The following is a 12,165-nucleotide window of genomic DNA, read 5'->3' as shown; positions in this document are numbered from 1 at the left end:
ATCACACAAGATGGGATTAGATACACAGCTCAGACAGTATCACACAAAATGGGATTAGATACACAGCTCAGACAGTATCACACAAAATGGGATTAGATACACAGCTCAGACAGTATCACACAAGATGGGATTAGATACACAGCTCAGGCAGTATCACACATGATAGGCTTAGATACACAGCTCAGACAGTATCACACAAAATGGGATTAGATACACAGCTCAGGCAGTATCACACAAGATGGAATTAGATACACAGCTCAGACAGTATCACACAAGATGGGATTAGATACACAGCTCAGGCAGTATCACACAAAATGGGATTAGATACACAGCTCAGACAGTATCACACAAAATGGGATTAGATACACAGCTCAGACAGTATCACACAAGATAGGATTAGATACACAGATCAGACAGTATCACACAAAATGGGATTAGATACAGAGTTCAGACAGTATCACATATGGTAGGATTAGATACACAGTTTAGCAGACAGTATCACACATGATAGGATTAGATACACTCCCCAGACAGTATCACAGGTGGTAGAATTAGATACAGCAGCTCCTTGTGATGAGTCTGGAGAAACCGCTTGTATATCAGTTGTTGATCTGTATAACGGCCCCCCCACACTGGCCATTACTTTATCTTTGCGATGAAATTGAAACTTTTTTACCGCAATGTTTGAACATCAGCGCTGCTTTTTCTCGCAAAAACATGGCTGCCACTGTCGGTTTTTGAGCGCGTTTATTTGCTGCGATTTTTTTTTCTAGCGCTAAAGTCAATAGGACTTTCTAATGTTAAAACCGCAGGCTTCATGGGGAAACATGGGGGATAAAAAACGCGAAGCGCAGAAAAATAGGGCATGCCGCGATTTTTTTTTATCGCAACATCGCAAATGTGAAGGAAACCATTGAAAAACATTGGTTTCATGCTTCTGCATTTTCACTCTCACATTGCGTTAAAATTGCGCGATTTTATCGCCAGTGTGAAGGCGCCCCAACGTGTTCTTGTTTGATTGTTTTTGCAAACAGCTGGTTTATATATTTGGCCAATAGACCTAGTTTATGATGGGGGGGGGGGGGGGCATCCATTGCAACTGGATATACACTGATGTGATTGGTCACATGCGGGCACGCTCACGCAGGACGGGTTTGCTGCACAATGTCCGCAGCAGATACTCTGCAGCCGATCCACAGCTGACAGTCTGCATCCAACGCCGCACTATTTTATTCCCCCCTCATATACATTTACTATATGAAGCTAATCCCCGTATACGTGGTACTCCCTATAGGCGACAATAATCGCACCGTTCTTACTTTCTTGTTTGCTATGTCCGCCGCCCACGCGGTTTGTATATCGCTGTAGGACAGTCCAATGGGCGGTTCCATAGCTAAAGCCATCCGGTCTCTCTAAACCCTCCATACTTGCTAACACACTCCTACCCTGGTGGTTGACGTCTCCATGCATCTGTGCCAGTGCCGCACCTCTGGCTTCAGCGTATGTCTGTGATGTCATTGAGGTTATGTGGGGAGACGAGTGATGTCATTGTTCCTGCGCCAAAGATGGAAGTGCAGCACAGACGCCCATTGGAGGGATTCACAGCAAACTGGATCCCTTGTGGGAAGCAGCGACAGTCCAATTTTCGAGATTAAAAGCATGTAGGAAAGGAAGTTACGATCACTGTCATCCAGGGGTGTAACTATGTGGGGTGCAGAGGTAGCACTCGTTACGGGGCCCAGGAGTGTTAGGGGGCCCAAAGGCCCCCCTGTTACATATGAGGATACCGGCATTATAAATGGCACGTGGTAGAGAGGAAAAGCTGTTACAGATTTCGCATCAGGGCCCACGGGCTCCTAGTTACGCCTCTGCTGTCATCTGTAGTTAGTACAGCACATGCTGGGATTAGCTTCATATAGGAAATACAGGGGACAGGTTTCATTTAAAGGGATTGTCCAGTTGGAAACCATTGATGGCCTATACTTAGGATAGGTAGTTAATAGGAGATTGTCAAGGGTCCACTGCCTGGGACTCCAGGCGATCAGCTCTAATAGCGCCTTTGTGCTCATTCACTGAGCTGATTTTTGCATTAAGCAGACAGCTCTGCTTACACTACAGTGGCCAGGCTCGGTATTGCAGACCCTTTAATTTAATGAAAACATTTCTTGTAATACCAACACTGGCCACTGCAGTGAGAACGAAGCTGTCTGCTTCCCGCACAAATCAGCTCAGAGCATGAGCACAAAAGCCCAGCTTACAACTGATTAGTGGGGGGGGGGGGGTCCCAGGTAGCAGACCCTTGCTTATCTGCTATTGCTGACTATCCATAGTTTACAAGTGGACAAACCCTTGAAGCCTTTAGGGCACACAATGTAATAGGAATCCTCAGTATACTTTTCTCCAGAGTGATTACTTTCTAGTCTGCTCTTCATTCTCCTCAATCTCTTCTGATAGAAGCCATTTAATATCATATACTTTATGTCCCTTTTCCTGAACGGGCCGCACTCAGTCTCCTGTCTACCTTTATTCTCCTTTTCAATCTCATGTTTTTCTCTGTGCCAATGTCCTTGTGTTGGTTTATATGTGCTTCACTAGTTACACTGAGCTCAATCATAGATGTATATACAGCTAAATTCCTTGTGTTTGGCTGTACATCTCTGTATACATGGAGCTCCCTCTAGTAGTGATTGTATATATAGCTTTATACACAGAGTTCTCATTAGTGGTGGCTGTATACATATCTGTATACAGGAAGCTCCACCCAGTGGTGGCTGTATTTATTTGTATACAAGTAGTTCCCTCTAGTGGTGGCTGCATATATTTGTATACAAGGCACTCTCCCTAGTGGTGACTGTGTATACCTATATGTATGGAGCTCTCCTTAGTGGTGGCTGTATATATCTGAATACATGGAGCTCCCTCTAGTGGTGGCTGTATACAAATCTGTATATAGGAAGCTTCACCTAGAAGTGGCTGTATATATTTGTATACAAGTAGCTCTCCCTAGTGGTGGCTGTGTATATTTGTATACACGGAACTCCTCCTAGTGGTGGCTCTATATATTTGTATACAGGGAGCTCCCCCTAGTGGTTGCTGTGTATATCTATATGTAGGGAGCTCCCTCTAGGGGTGGCTGTATATATAGCTGTATACACAAAGTTCCCACTAGTGGTGGCTGTATACAAATCTGTATACAGGAAGCTCCACCTAGAAGTGTCTGTATAAATTGTATACAAGTAGCTCCCCCTTCTGATGGCTGTGTATATTTGTATACAGGGAACTCCCCCTAGTTGAGGCTGTATATATCTGTATGTAGGGAGCTCCCTCTAGTGGCGGCTGTACATCTCTGTATACATGGAGCTCCCTCTAGTAGTGGCTGTATATATAGCTGTATACACAAGGTTCCCACTAGTGGTGGCTGTATACATATCTGTATACAGGAAGCTCCACCTAGAGGTGGCTGTATACATTTTTGCATAAGTAGCTCCCTCTCGTGATGGCTGTGTATATCTGTATGTAGGGAGCTCCCTTTAGTGGTGGCTGTATATATTTGTATATATGGAGCTCCCCTTAGTGGTGGCTGTATATATTTTTACACAAGGAGCACCCCCTAGTGGTGGCTATATATATTTGTATACATGGAGCTCCTTCTAATGGTGGCTTTATATATTTATATACAAGGAGCTCCCCCTAGTGGTGACTGAATAAGCATCCTATTACACAGAACGATTTTCGTTAAAAAAACAAACATTGAACCATGTGAATTTGAGCAATAATTGTTCAATGTAAACAAACCCACAAATAATTAGTTTGAGGTTCATTTTATGCGGGCATGAAAATCAAAGTTCAGTCATTCACAAGTTGTTATGTGTAAAAAGCGATTGGCCAGCGGTCCCATTCACTGGTACAGTGTCCTGAATGAACGAATGATGAAAACATGTAAACAATTATCTACTTGTGTAAACTGACTGCATTCTATAGAAGCAAACGGCTCTCATCATTCAATTGTTCAAACAATTTCTTGCTCCATGTAAAAGGACCCTAAATCTGAACATAGAGATCTCTCTAGTGGTGACTGCTTAATCTGTACACAGAGAGCTCCCCCTATTGGTGGCTGTATAATCTGTACACAGAGAGTTTCCATAGTGGTGGCTGTATAATCTGTACACAGGGGGCTCCCCCTCGTGCTGGCTGTAATATCTGTACACAGAGAGCTCCCCCTAGTGGTGGCTGTATAATCCGTACACAGAGAGCTCCCTAAAGCGATGGCTGTATAATCTTTACACAGAGAGCTCCCCCTAGTGCTGGCTGTATAAATCTGTATGCAGTAAACTGGTGTTCTGACAGGGAGCCACCTAAAGCCGGGCTCACATGAGTGTGTGACATAACACTTTGTGTATAACGCAGCATTATACCACCATCTGAGCTGGCATATCGCCAAGTATGACAGCACTTCTTTACTGCCCTTGATAGCGAATCTCACATATGCCGTCATGCCTAGTCTGACTTTCTTTTTTTTAATTTCCTGCTCTGATGCTTAGCTACGCTGTATATAAATGCCGCACATATCATATGAAATGTAATTGTGTATGTACAGCATTTATTACGCCCCATAGAGAACAATAAGGCTCTATCACACATAATATGCGGTAAATAGAACATGCTGCGAACTTTATTACGTGTGTATTATACACAATGTATATACCCAAGTGTGAATTGATCAATGAAAATCAATGTACGTTCATCGACTCCATTCACCATGGATTACACTATAAAATTACGCTGGTGTGAGCCCGCCCTAAGACTGTCTTCACAATGGCGAAAATTTTGGGTGAGTTCTTTCCATGTCCAGAACGGGCGGAAGTCATTCATTTGAATAGGTTCATTAACAACGAGCAATTCTTCATTCGGACCGGTGGTCTGTGTTTGAGAAATCGCTGCGTCCTATTTTTTGCGAGTCTCGCGCGAGCATAGAACGTGTATTGTGTGCGGTCCTGCATATCGCTCAGCCCACGGACGGAGTTTCCATGTTCTCTGCGATGCAAGTTACGCTCGAGAAACTGGGCTGTGTGAATATGGCCAAACTCTGTCCAACTTCTTAGATGCTGCGGTTGCTATGAATGCGGCATCTAAGGGTTTCAAATGATCAGTGCTCGATGTTATGGGTCTCTGGTCAGTGCCCGATGCCGAAGGGTGAGGGTACGAGCCTAGGAATAGGGAGAGCAGTGATTTCAGCACTGCCATCCTCAGAAGAGGCCCCTTACATGGCTGCTATAAAAACGTGGAATAGCAGTCGGAAAATCTGATAAAATATGCATCTGTTTACAAAAACACTCCAGCGGTTTTACAAAGTGTTGCACTATGTGGTTCTCTGCTGCCACGTGTGAACCTGAATGTGGCTGCCAGACAGAAAGAGTCACTAATGCACCCCTCCGAAACAAAACTCTCCCTCCATAGGTGACCAGAAGCTGCAGCCGCCTCCTCCCTGTCCGCTACTTACCGTATTGATTTTTTGGGTGACAACTTCCAGAGATCATGGAGACCTGACACCGGCCATACACATTAGATAACGCTCGACCTCTTGTCATCTCTCTTCTGCCACCCCACATACACATGCCGAGCAAAGTAAGCTGCAGGTAGACATCTCAGGAGGTGGCTTATCTCCCTGACAACAGGATGATCGGACATGTTGAAATCTAACAGCCTGCCTATCTGCTTCTTCCACCAGCTAATTTGCATACATCACTGAACAAGCGCTGTGATTGGCTGACACTGTAGCTTTATGGTTAGTGTGGCACTACCCACAAGGAGCTTCATTATGGGCATCTCGATGTAGCCGTAGGTCCGGGTCTAGGGTAATAGCTCCAAATTGGCATTAGAACACAGTGCGGCCGGTGGTGCTGGAGCTGAACCCCAGGGGTGTAACAACTTACGGGGCCTGAAAACTGACAGCATTATCGGAAAGGAGCCGATGAAGCTCATCTGCCCAGTCCAGGACCCAAGGAATCCCAGAAGCCGATGTACACCAACCTGCTGCTGCTGGTGGACAACCTTCTATCACCGTCCATTCTACTGGTCACACTGGATCCCGGAGCGATGGGACGTACACAGTATGTATCCCATCCCTGCCAGAGCAATGATGTGTGCATCTATGGGAATCTAGAACAACGGCTGGAAAGAGGGATTCTCCATCACAGTGGGATCTTAAGACGTGGTTTGGTTCTGTTCACTCATTGCGGTGTTAACCCATATGTGTCAGGTTTTTATACGCTGTGTAGATGTGGTCAAGGTGGGATCTGAACCCACAAACCCAGCGCTGTGCTGACCCCTAAGCTAAACTGCCTGCCCCCAGCATTGCGGGCTGGGCATATATGTGCCGGGCCAGTGCCATCTAAACGGACGCACAAACGTTAGATGTGTGCCTGTTCACGTTTTTATGGCGCCGGTTGGCACACGTAAAAACGCCTACGGACGAGTGAAAGAGCCCTTAGAGAAATACTATTTCTAGCTTGAAAACCCATTGCTATGAAGTTAATGGCGGCGGAATCCCCCTCCCCATTACGTTGGATGGTTCACACAATCATCCCTTATGGACAAGTCCTATACCAGCAGAGGGGCTCTCCTAGTCAGTTCCAGAAAACACGGAGCTCTTGGCTGGATGCACATGCCACACCGCACACCAACTAACGGGTAACCACCCCTTGGGAGAACTTGACTCTTTTTCTTGATTTTTACATGCCAGTAAGTGTAAACTTACATTTACCGACTGCGACGGTAACAAGAGGGCATCCGCTACGTCTAGAGGCAAGCAGGTTTCATCGCCAACACAGAAAGGGGTTCTTTACTGTAAGAGCAGTGAGACTGTGGAACTCTCTGCCTGAGGACGTGGGGATGGCAAAATCCATAGAGGAGTTTAACAGGGACTATTACAGGACATAGACATTAAATAACTAGCGGGGTTGTGGATCCGGCTCTTGGAGTTGGGTAAGAAGTTTCCAAATGTTGATGCAGGGATTATTCTGAAGGAACGTTTCCCCCAGGATGGGGTAAATTGGCTTCTGCCTCACTGCCTTCCTCTCGATCAACAGGCTGAGGGCTTATTCACACGTCCGTACATCAGCCGGGTTTTCACGCCCGGCCGATATATGGTGTCCCTTTCTCCTCTACTTGCAATGAGAGTGGGCGGGATGAGGCAGGACTTAGCCCCACCCCCATCCCGCCCTCCCATGGCAAACAGTGCCGAGGGGCGGAGAGGGGGCGGGAGCTCAGTGCACTCCTCCCAGCCCAGCCTGCCTCCTCCACATGCAGAAAGGGACACCGTATATTGGCCGGGCGTGAAAACCCGGCCGATATACGGTTGTGTGAATAAGCCCCCAACTGGATGGAAATTAGTCTTTTTTCAACCTTGCATACTTTGTTATTATGACCTTTTCCCAAATCAGAACACGTCTCTCGCCGTGAAAAGTGTCGAAGCGCGTCAGGCGTCATTCCCACGGGCGTATTCAATTGTGGTCCATGAAAACGCACCGCTAAGTCTGTGTTGCCTCTGTATTCACTATGTTTTTTACTTGCGCAAAAGAAAAAAAATTCAAGACGTTCCACCTGATGTCCCTTCCCCGTCTCCAGCCTGCAGCGGTGTATCTGCTACGTTTTTACGCACGTGATCCCAAAGAATTTAATTTCCGCAGTGAGATAACGCCCCCCCAACTCTTTTTTTTTGTGCGCATCACATAAACCCGCAGAAAGGGCCGAAAAATGCTAAAAAATGCGCTTTTCAGTCATGTAAATATGCAGCATGATTACGCAAATGAAACCCACATGCGTCCGTGTGAATGAGCCCCTATACCCAATGCTCAGATCCCCTTCGCCTGACAGCACAGAACTGTGAAAAGGTAAATGTTATTTATGAAGGGGTTTCCAGGCAGCGCCGGGTTACTGCGGGGTTGGAGCGGAAGCCGCAGGTCAGCCCCGATGTAGCGGCCAGCGCTCGTCATCGCAGGTCTGCCCCCGTGTAGCGGACGGCGCTCGTCATCGCAGGTCTGCCCCTGTGTAGCGGCCGGAGCTCGTCATCGCAGGTCTGTCCCCGTGTAGCGGACGGCGCTCGTCATCGCAGGTCTGTCCCCCTGTAGCGGACGGCACTCGTCATCGCAGGTCTGCCCCCGTGTAGCGGACGGCGCTCGTCATCGCAGGTCTGCCCCGTGTAGCGGACGGCGCTTGTTATCGCAGGTCTGCCCCGTGTAGCGGACGGCGCTTGTTATCGCAGGTCTGCCCCGTGTAGCGGACGGCACTCGTAATCGCAGGTCTGCCCCCATGTAGCGGACGGCACTCGTCATCGCTGGTCTGCCCCCGTGTAGCGGCCGGCGCACGTCATCGCAGGTCTGCCCCCGTGTAGTGGATGGGGCTCGTCATCGCAGGTCTGCCCCCGTGTAGCGGACGGCACTCGTCATCGCAGGTCTGCCCCCGCGTAGTGGATGGGGCTCGTCATCGCAGGTCTGCCCCCGTGTAGCGGATGGCACTCGTCATCGCAGGTCTGCCCTGGTGTACTGGACGGCGCTCGTCATCGCAGGTCTGCCCCCACGTAGCGGACGGCGCTCGTCATCGCAGGTCAGCCCCCGTGTAGTGGACAGCGCTTGTCATCGCAGGTCTGCCCCCATGTAGCGGACGGCACTCGTCATCGCAGGTCTGCCCCGGTGTAGTGGACGGCGCTCGTCATCGCAGGTCAGCCCCCGTGTAGTGGACAGCGCTTGTCATCGCAGGTCTGCCCCCATGTAGCGGACGGCACTCGTCATCGCAGGTCTGCCCCGGTGTAGTGGACGGCGCTCGTCATCGCAGGTCAGCCCCCGTGTAGTGGACAGCGCTTGTCATCGCAGGTCTGCCCCCATGTAGCGGACGGCACTCGTCATCGCAGGTCTGCCCCGGTGTAGTGGACGGCGCTCGTCATCGTAGGTCTGCCCCGGTGTAGTGGACGGCGCTCGTCATCGCAGGTCTGCCCCGATGTAGTGGACGGCGCTCGTCATCGCAGGTGCAGCTCTCGTTTAAATTAATGGAACCCCAGCCTGTAATGGCGAAGCCCCCTTCACCATTCTTGCGGTCGGATGGTCCGTCTTACAATCAGAAGAATTCAAACTTTAAAACTTGATAATTTTTCAAAATTTTCAATCATTTTGTATTTTTTGATGGCGACCAAAATGTAACGTTATATAAAGTACAACATGTGATGAGCGGCGGCCTCAGACCCAGAGGAGGAGGGAAGGGATTCCGAGGTTTAACCTCATGAAGCGACATCAGGACTTAGGGCCATCAGGAAGGCGAAACCGGCGAGAAGGGGTTAAAACACGGCGACTCTTACCACATTATCGCGGTTTTGCATTAGCCCTTACACGCCCATCCTACATACTGCGGGCCGCCATTCGCCGCACTCGGGGGACGCACGTTGGATTCTATGCCGTGTGGTGTGTGGCGTTACGTGTGAAGCGATCTCGTTACATTTTAACCAACTCTTCCAAGACAGAATTGTGATATTAGGTGAGAAAATCCTATTCTGTGACACAACATGATGAGACGTCTGGGCGGCGGAACTACAAGTCCCAGAAAACCCCGCGAACCCCAGCAGGTGGAGCACACAGGGCCGGTAGCCGCACGCAGGGGAACACCCAGGGAAATGGTAGCTACACGCAGGGGGATCGGTAGCCGCACGAAGGGGGGGGGGAAATCGGTAGCCGCACGCAGGGGGGGGGGGGGGGAGATCAGTAGCCTCATTGGGGGGGGGGGGGGGAAATCGGTAGCCGCACGCAAAGGGGGGGGGGCGGTAGCCACACGCGGAGGGGGATCGGTGGCCGCACGCGGGGGGGGGGGGGGGGGGGGGGAAATCGGTGGCCGCACGCAGGGGGGGGGATTGGTAGCCGCACGCAGGAGGGGGGGGATCAGTAGCCGCACGCAGGGGGGGGGGTCGGTAGACGCACGCAGGGGGGATCGGTCACCGCACGCAGAGGGGGGTGGATCGGTCGCCGCACGCAGGGGGGGGGGGATCAGTAGCCGCACGCAGGGGGGGGTCGGTAGACGCACGCAGGGGGGATCGGTCGCCGCACGCAGAGGGGGAATCGGTCGCCGCACGCAGGGGGGGATCGGTCGCCGCACGCAGGGGGGGATCGGTCGCCGCACGCAGGGGGGGATCGGTCGCCGCACGCAGGGGGGATCGGTAGCCGCACGCAGGGGGGATCGGTAGCCGCACGCAGGGGGAGCGGTAGCCGCACGCAGGGGGGATCGGTAGCCGCACGCAGGGGGGATCGGTAGCCGCACGCAGGGGGGATCGGTCGCCGCACGCAGAGGGGGAATCGGTCGCCGCACGCAGGGGGGGATCGGTCGCCGCACGCAGGGGGGGATCGGTCGCCGCACGCAGGGGGGGATCGGTCGCCGCACGCAGGGGGGATCGGTCGCCGCACGCAGGGGGAGCGGTAGCCGCACGCAGGGGGGATCGGTAGCCGCACGCAGGGGGGATCGGTAGCCGCACGCAGGGGGGATCGGTAGCCGCACGCAGGGGGGATCGGTAGCCGCACGCAGGGGGGATCGGTAGCCGCACGCAGGGGGGATCGGTAGCCGCACGCAGGGGAACACACAGGGGAACGGTAGCCGCACGCAGGGATCTTGTAGCCGCAGCAGGGACCCATAGCCACATAAAGGGATCTTGCAGCCGCACACAGAGGTCTTGTAGCCGCAGGCAGGTGCCTCTTTATCACCTGTCATGGGAGCCATCAGCTGCTCGATAAACTACACTTCCCGGCATACCCCGCTCCCGCCTTGTGCGCCTGCGCGGCCAGACGTGGCAGCCGTGTGATGGCTCCTGCCGGGCTCTGCTGGGGGAAGAGGGGACCGAGGGGAAGAATAATGCTGCTGCACGTCCTGGTGAGTAACGGGGCCCCGGGGGCCACAGACACTGCGGGGACACTGCCTGTGCGACAGCAAAGAACCCGAAAACTTATGTACAAGGACTTCCCTATATACAGACTGGACCAAACTCTATACGGAGACCCCCTATATACAGACCGCACCCCCAACTCTAAACGGAGACCCCCTATATACAGACCGCTCCCCCAACTCCATACACAGACCCCCTATATACAGACCGCACTACTAACTCTATACAGAGACCCCCTATATACAGACCGCACTATAACTCCATACAGAGACCCCCTATATACAGACTGCACCCCCAACTCCATACATAGACCCCCTATATACAGACCGCACTACTAACTCCATACAGAGACCCCCTATATACAGACTGCACCCCCAACTCCATACATAGACCCCCTATATACAGACTGCACTCCCAACTCCATACACAGACCCCCTATATACAGACCGCACTACTAACTCTATACGGAAACCCCCTATATACAGACCGCACCCCCAACTCCATAGATAGACCCCCTATATACAGACTGCACCCCCAACTCCATAGATAGACCCCCTATATACAGACCGCACTCCCAACTCCATACATAGACCCCCTATATACAGACCGCACTACTAACTCTATACAGAGACCCCCTATATACAGACCGCACTACTAACTCTATACAGAGACCCCCTATATACAGACCGCACTACTAACTCTATACAGAGACCCCCTATATACAGACCGCACTACTAACTCCATACACAGACCCCCTATATACAGACCGCACTACTAACTCTATACATAGACCCCCTATATACAGACCGCACTACTAACTCTATACAGAGACCCCCTATATACAGACCGCACTACTAACTCTATACAGAGACCCCCTATATACAGACCGCACTACTAACTCCATACACAGACCCCCTATATACAGACCGCACTACTAACTCTATACAGACCGCACTCTCAACTCCATACATAGACCCCCTATATACAGACCGCACTACTAACTCTATACATAGACCCCCTATATACAGACCGCACTACTAACTCTATACATAGACCCCCTATATACAGACCGCACCCCAGCGCTATATAGTAACTTAATATTCCGAGCTGTTTTTGTGTGGTGCGGTCTCCAGTGTCAGGGTGATGGGTGCCCCCCGAAATAAGCTGTGACCTCCCTCAGAGATCCTCGCACAGTGGGGACAGCGTTGGGATCCCGTACGTTACTGAGGTCGTCACCCCTTTGTAGAGAG

At 51.1% G+C, this 12,165-nt stretch overlaps 1 protein-coding gene across 1 annotated transcript in view; it reads left to right on the top strand.

Moving 5' to 3' along the window:
• Positions 1 to 10,755: 10,755 nt before the first annotated feature.
• Positions 10,756 to 12,165, top strand: part of PDIA5 (protein disulfide isomerase family A member 5) — a 45,769-nt gene continuing 44,359 nt past the window's right edge. The window contains exon 1 of the mRNA XM_066575321.1: positions 10,756 to 10,902. Within this exon, the coding sequence (XP_066431418.1) occupies positions 10,834 to 10,902 (69 nt within the window). The 5' untranslated portion in view covers positions 10,756 to 10,833. The remainder of the gene's footprint in view (positions 10,903 to 12,165) is intronic.

Source organism: Eleutherodactylus coqui, chromosome 8 (genome assembly GCF_035609145.1).
Source record: "Eleutherodactylus coqui strain aEleCoq1 chromosome 8, aEleCoq1.hap1, whole genome shotgun sequence".
In the NCBI taxonomy this organism is placed as follows: domain Eukaryota; kingdom Metazoa; phylum Chordata; class Amphibia; order Anura; family Eleutherodactylidae; genus Eleutherodactylus; species Eleutherodactylus coqui.
The sequence above is the reverse complement of the archived record's forward strand: the minus strand, read 5'-3'. Positions and strand labels throughout refer to the sequence as shown.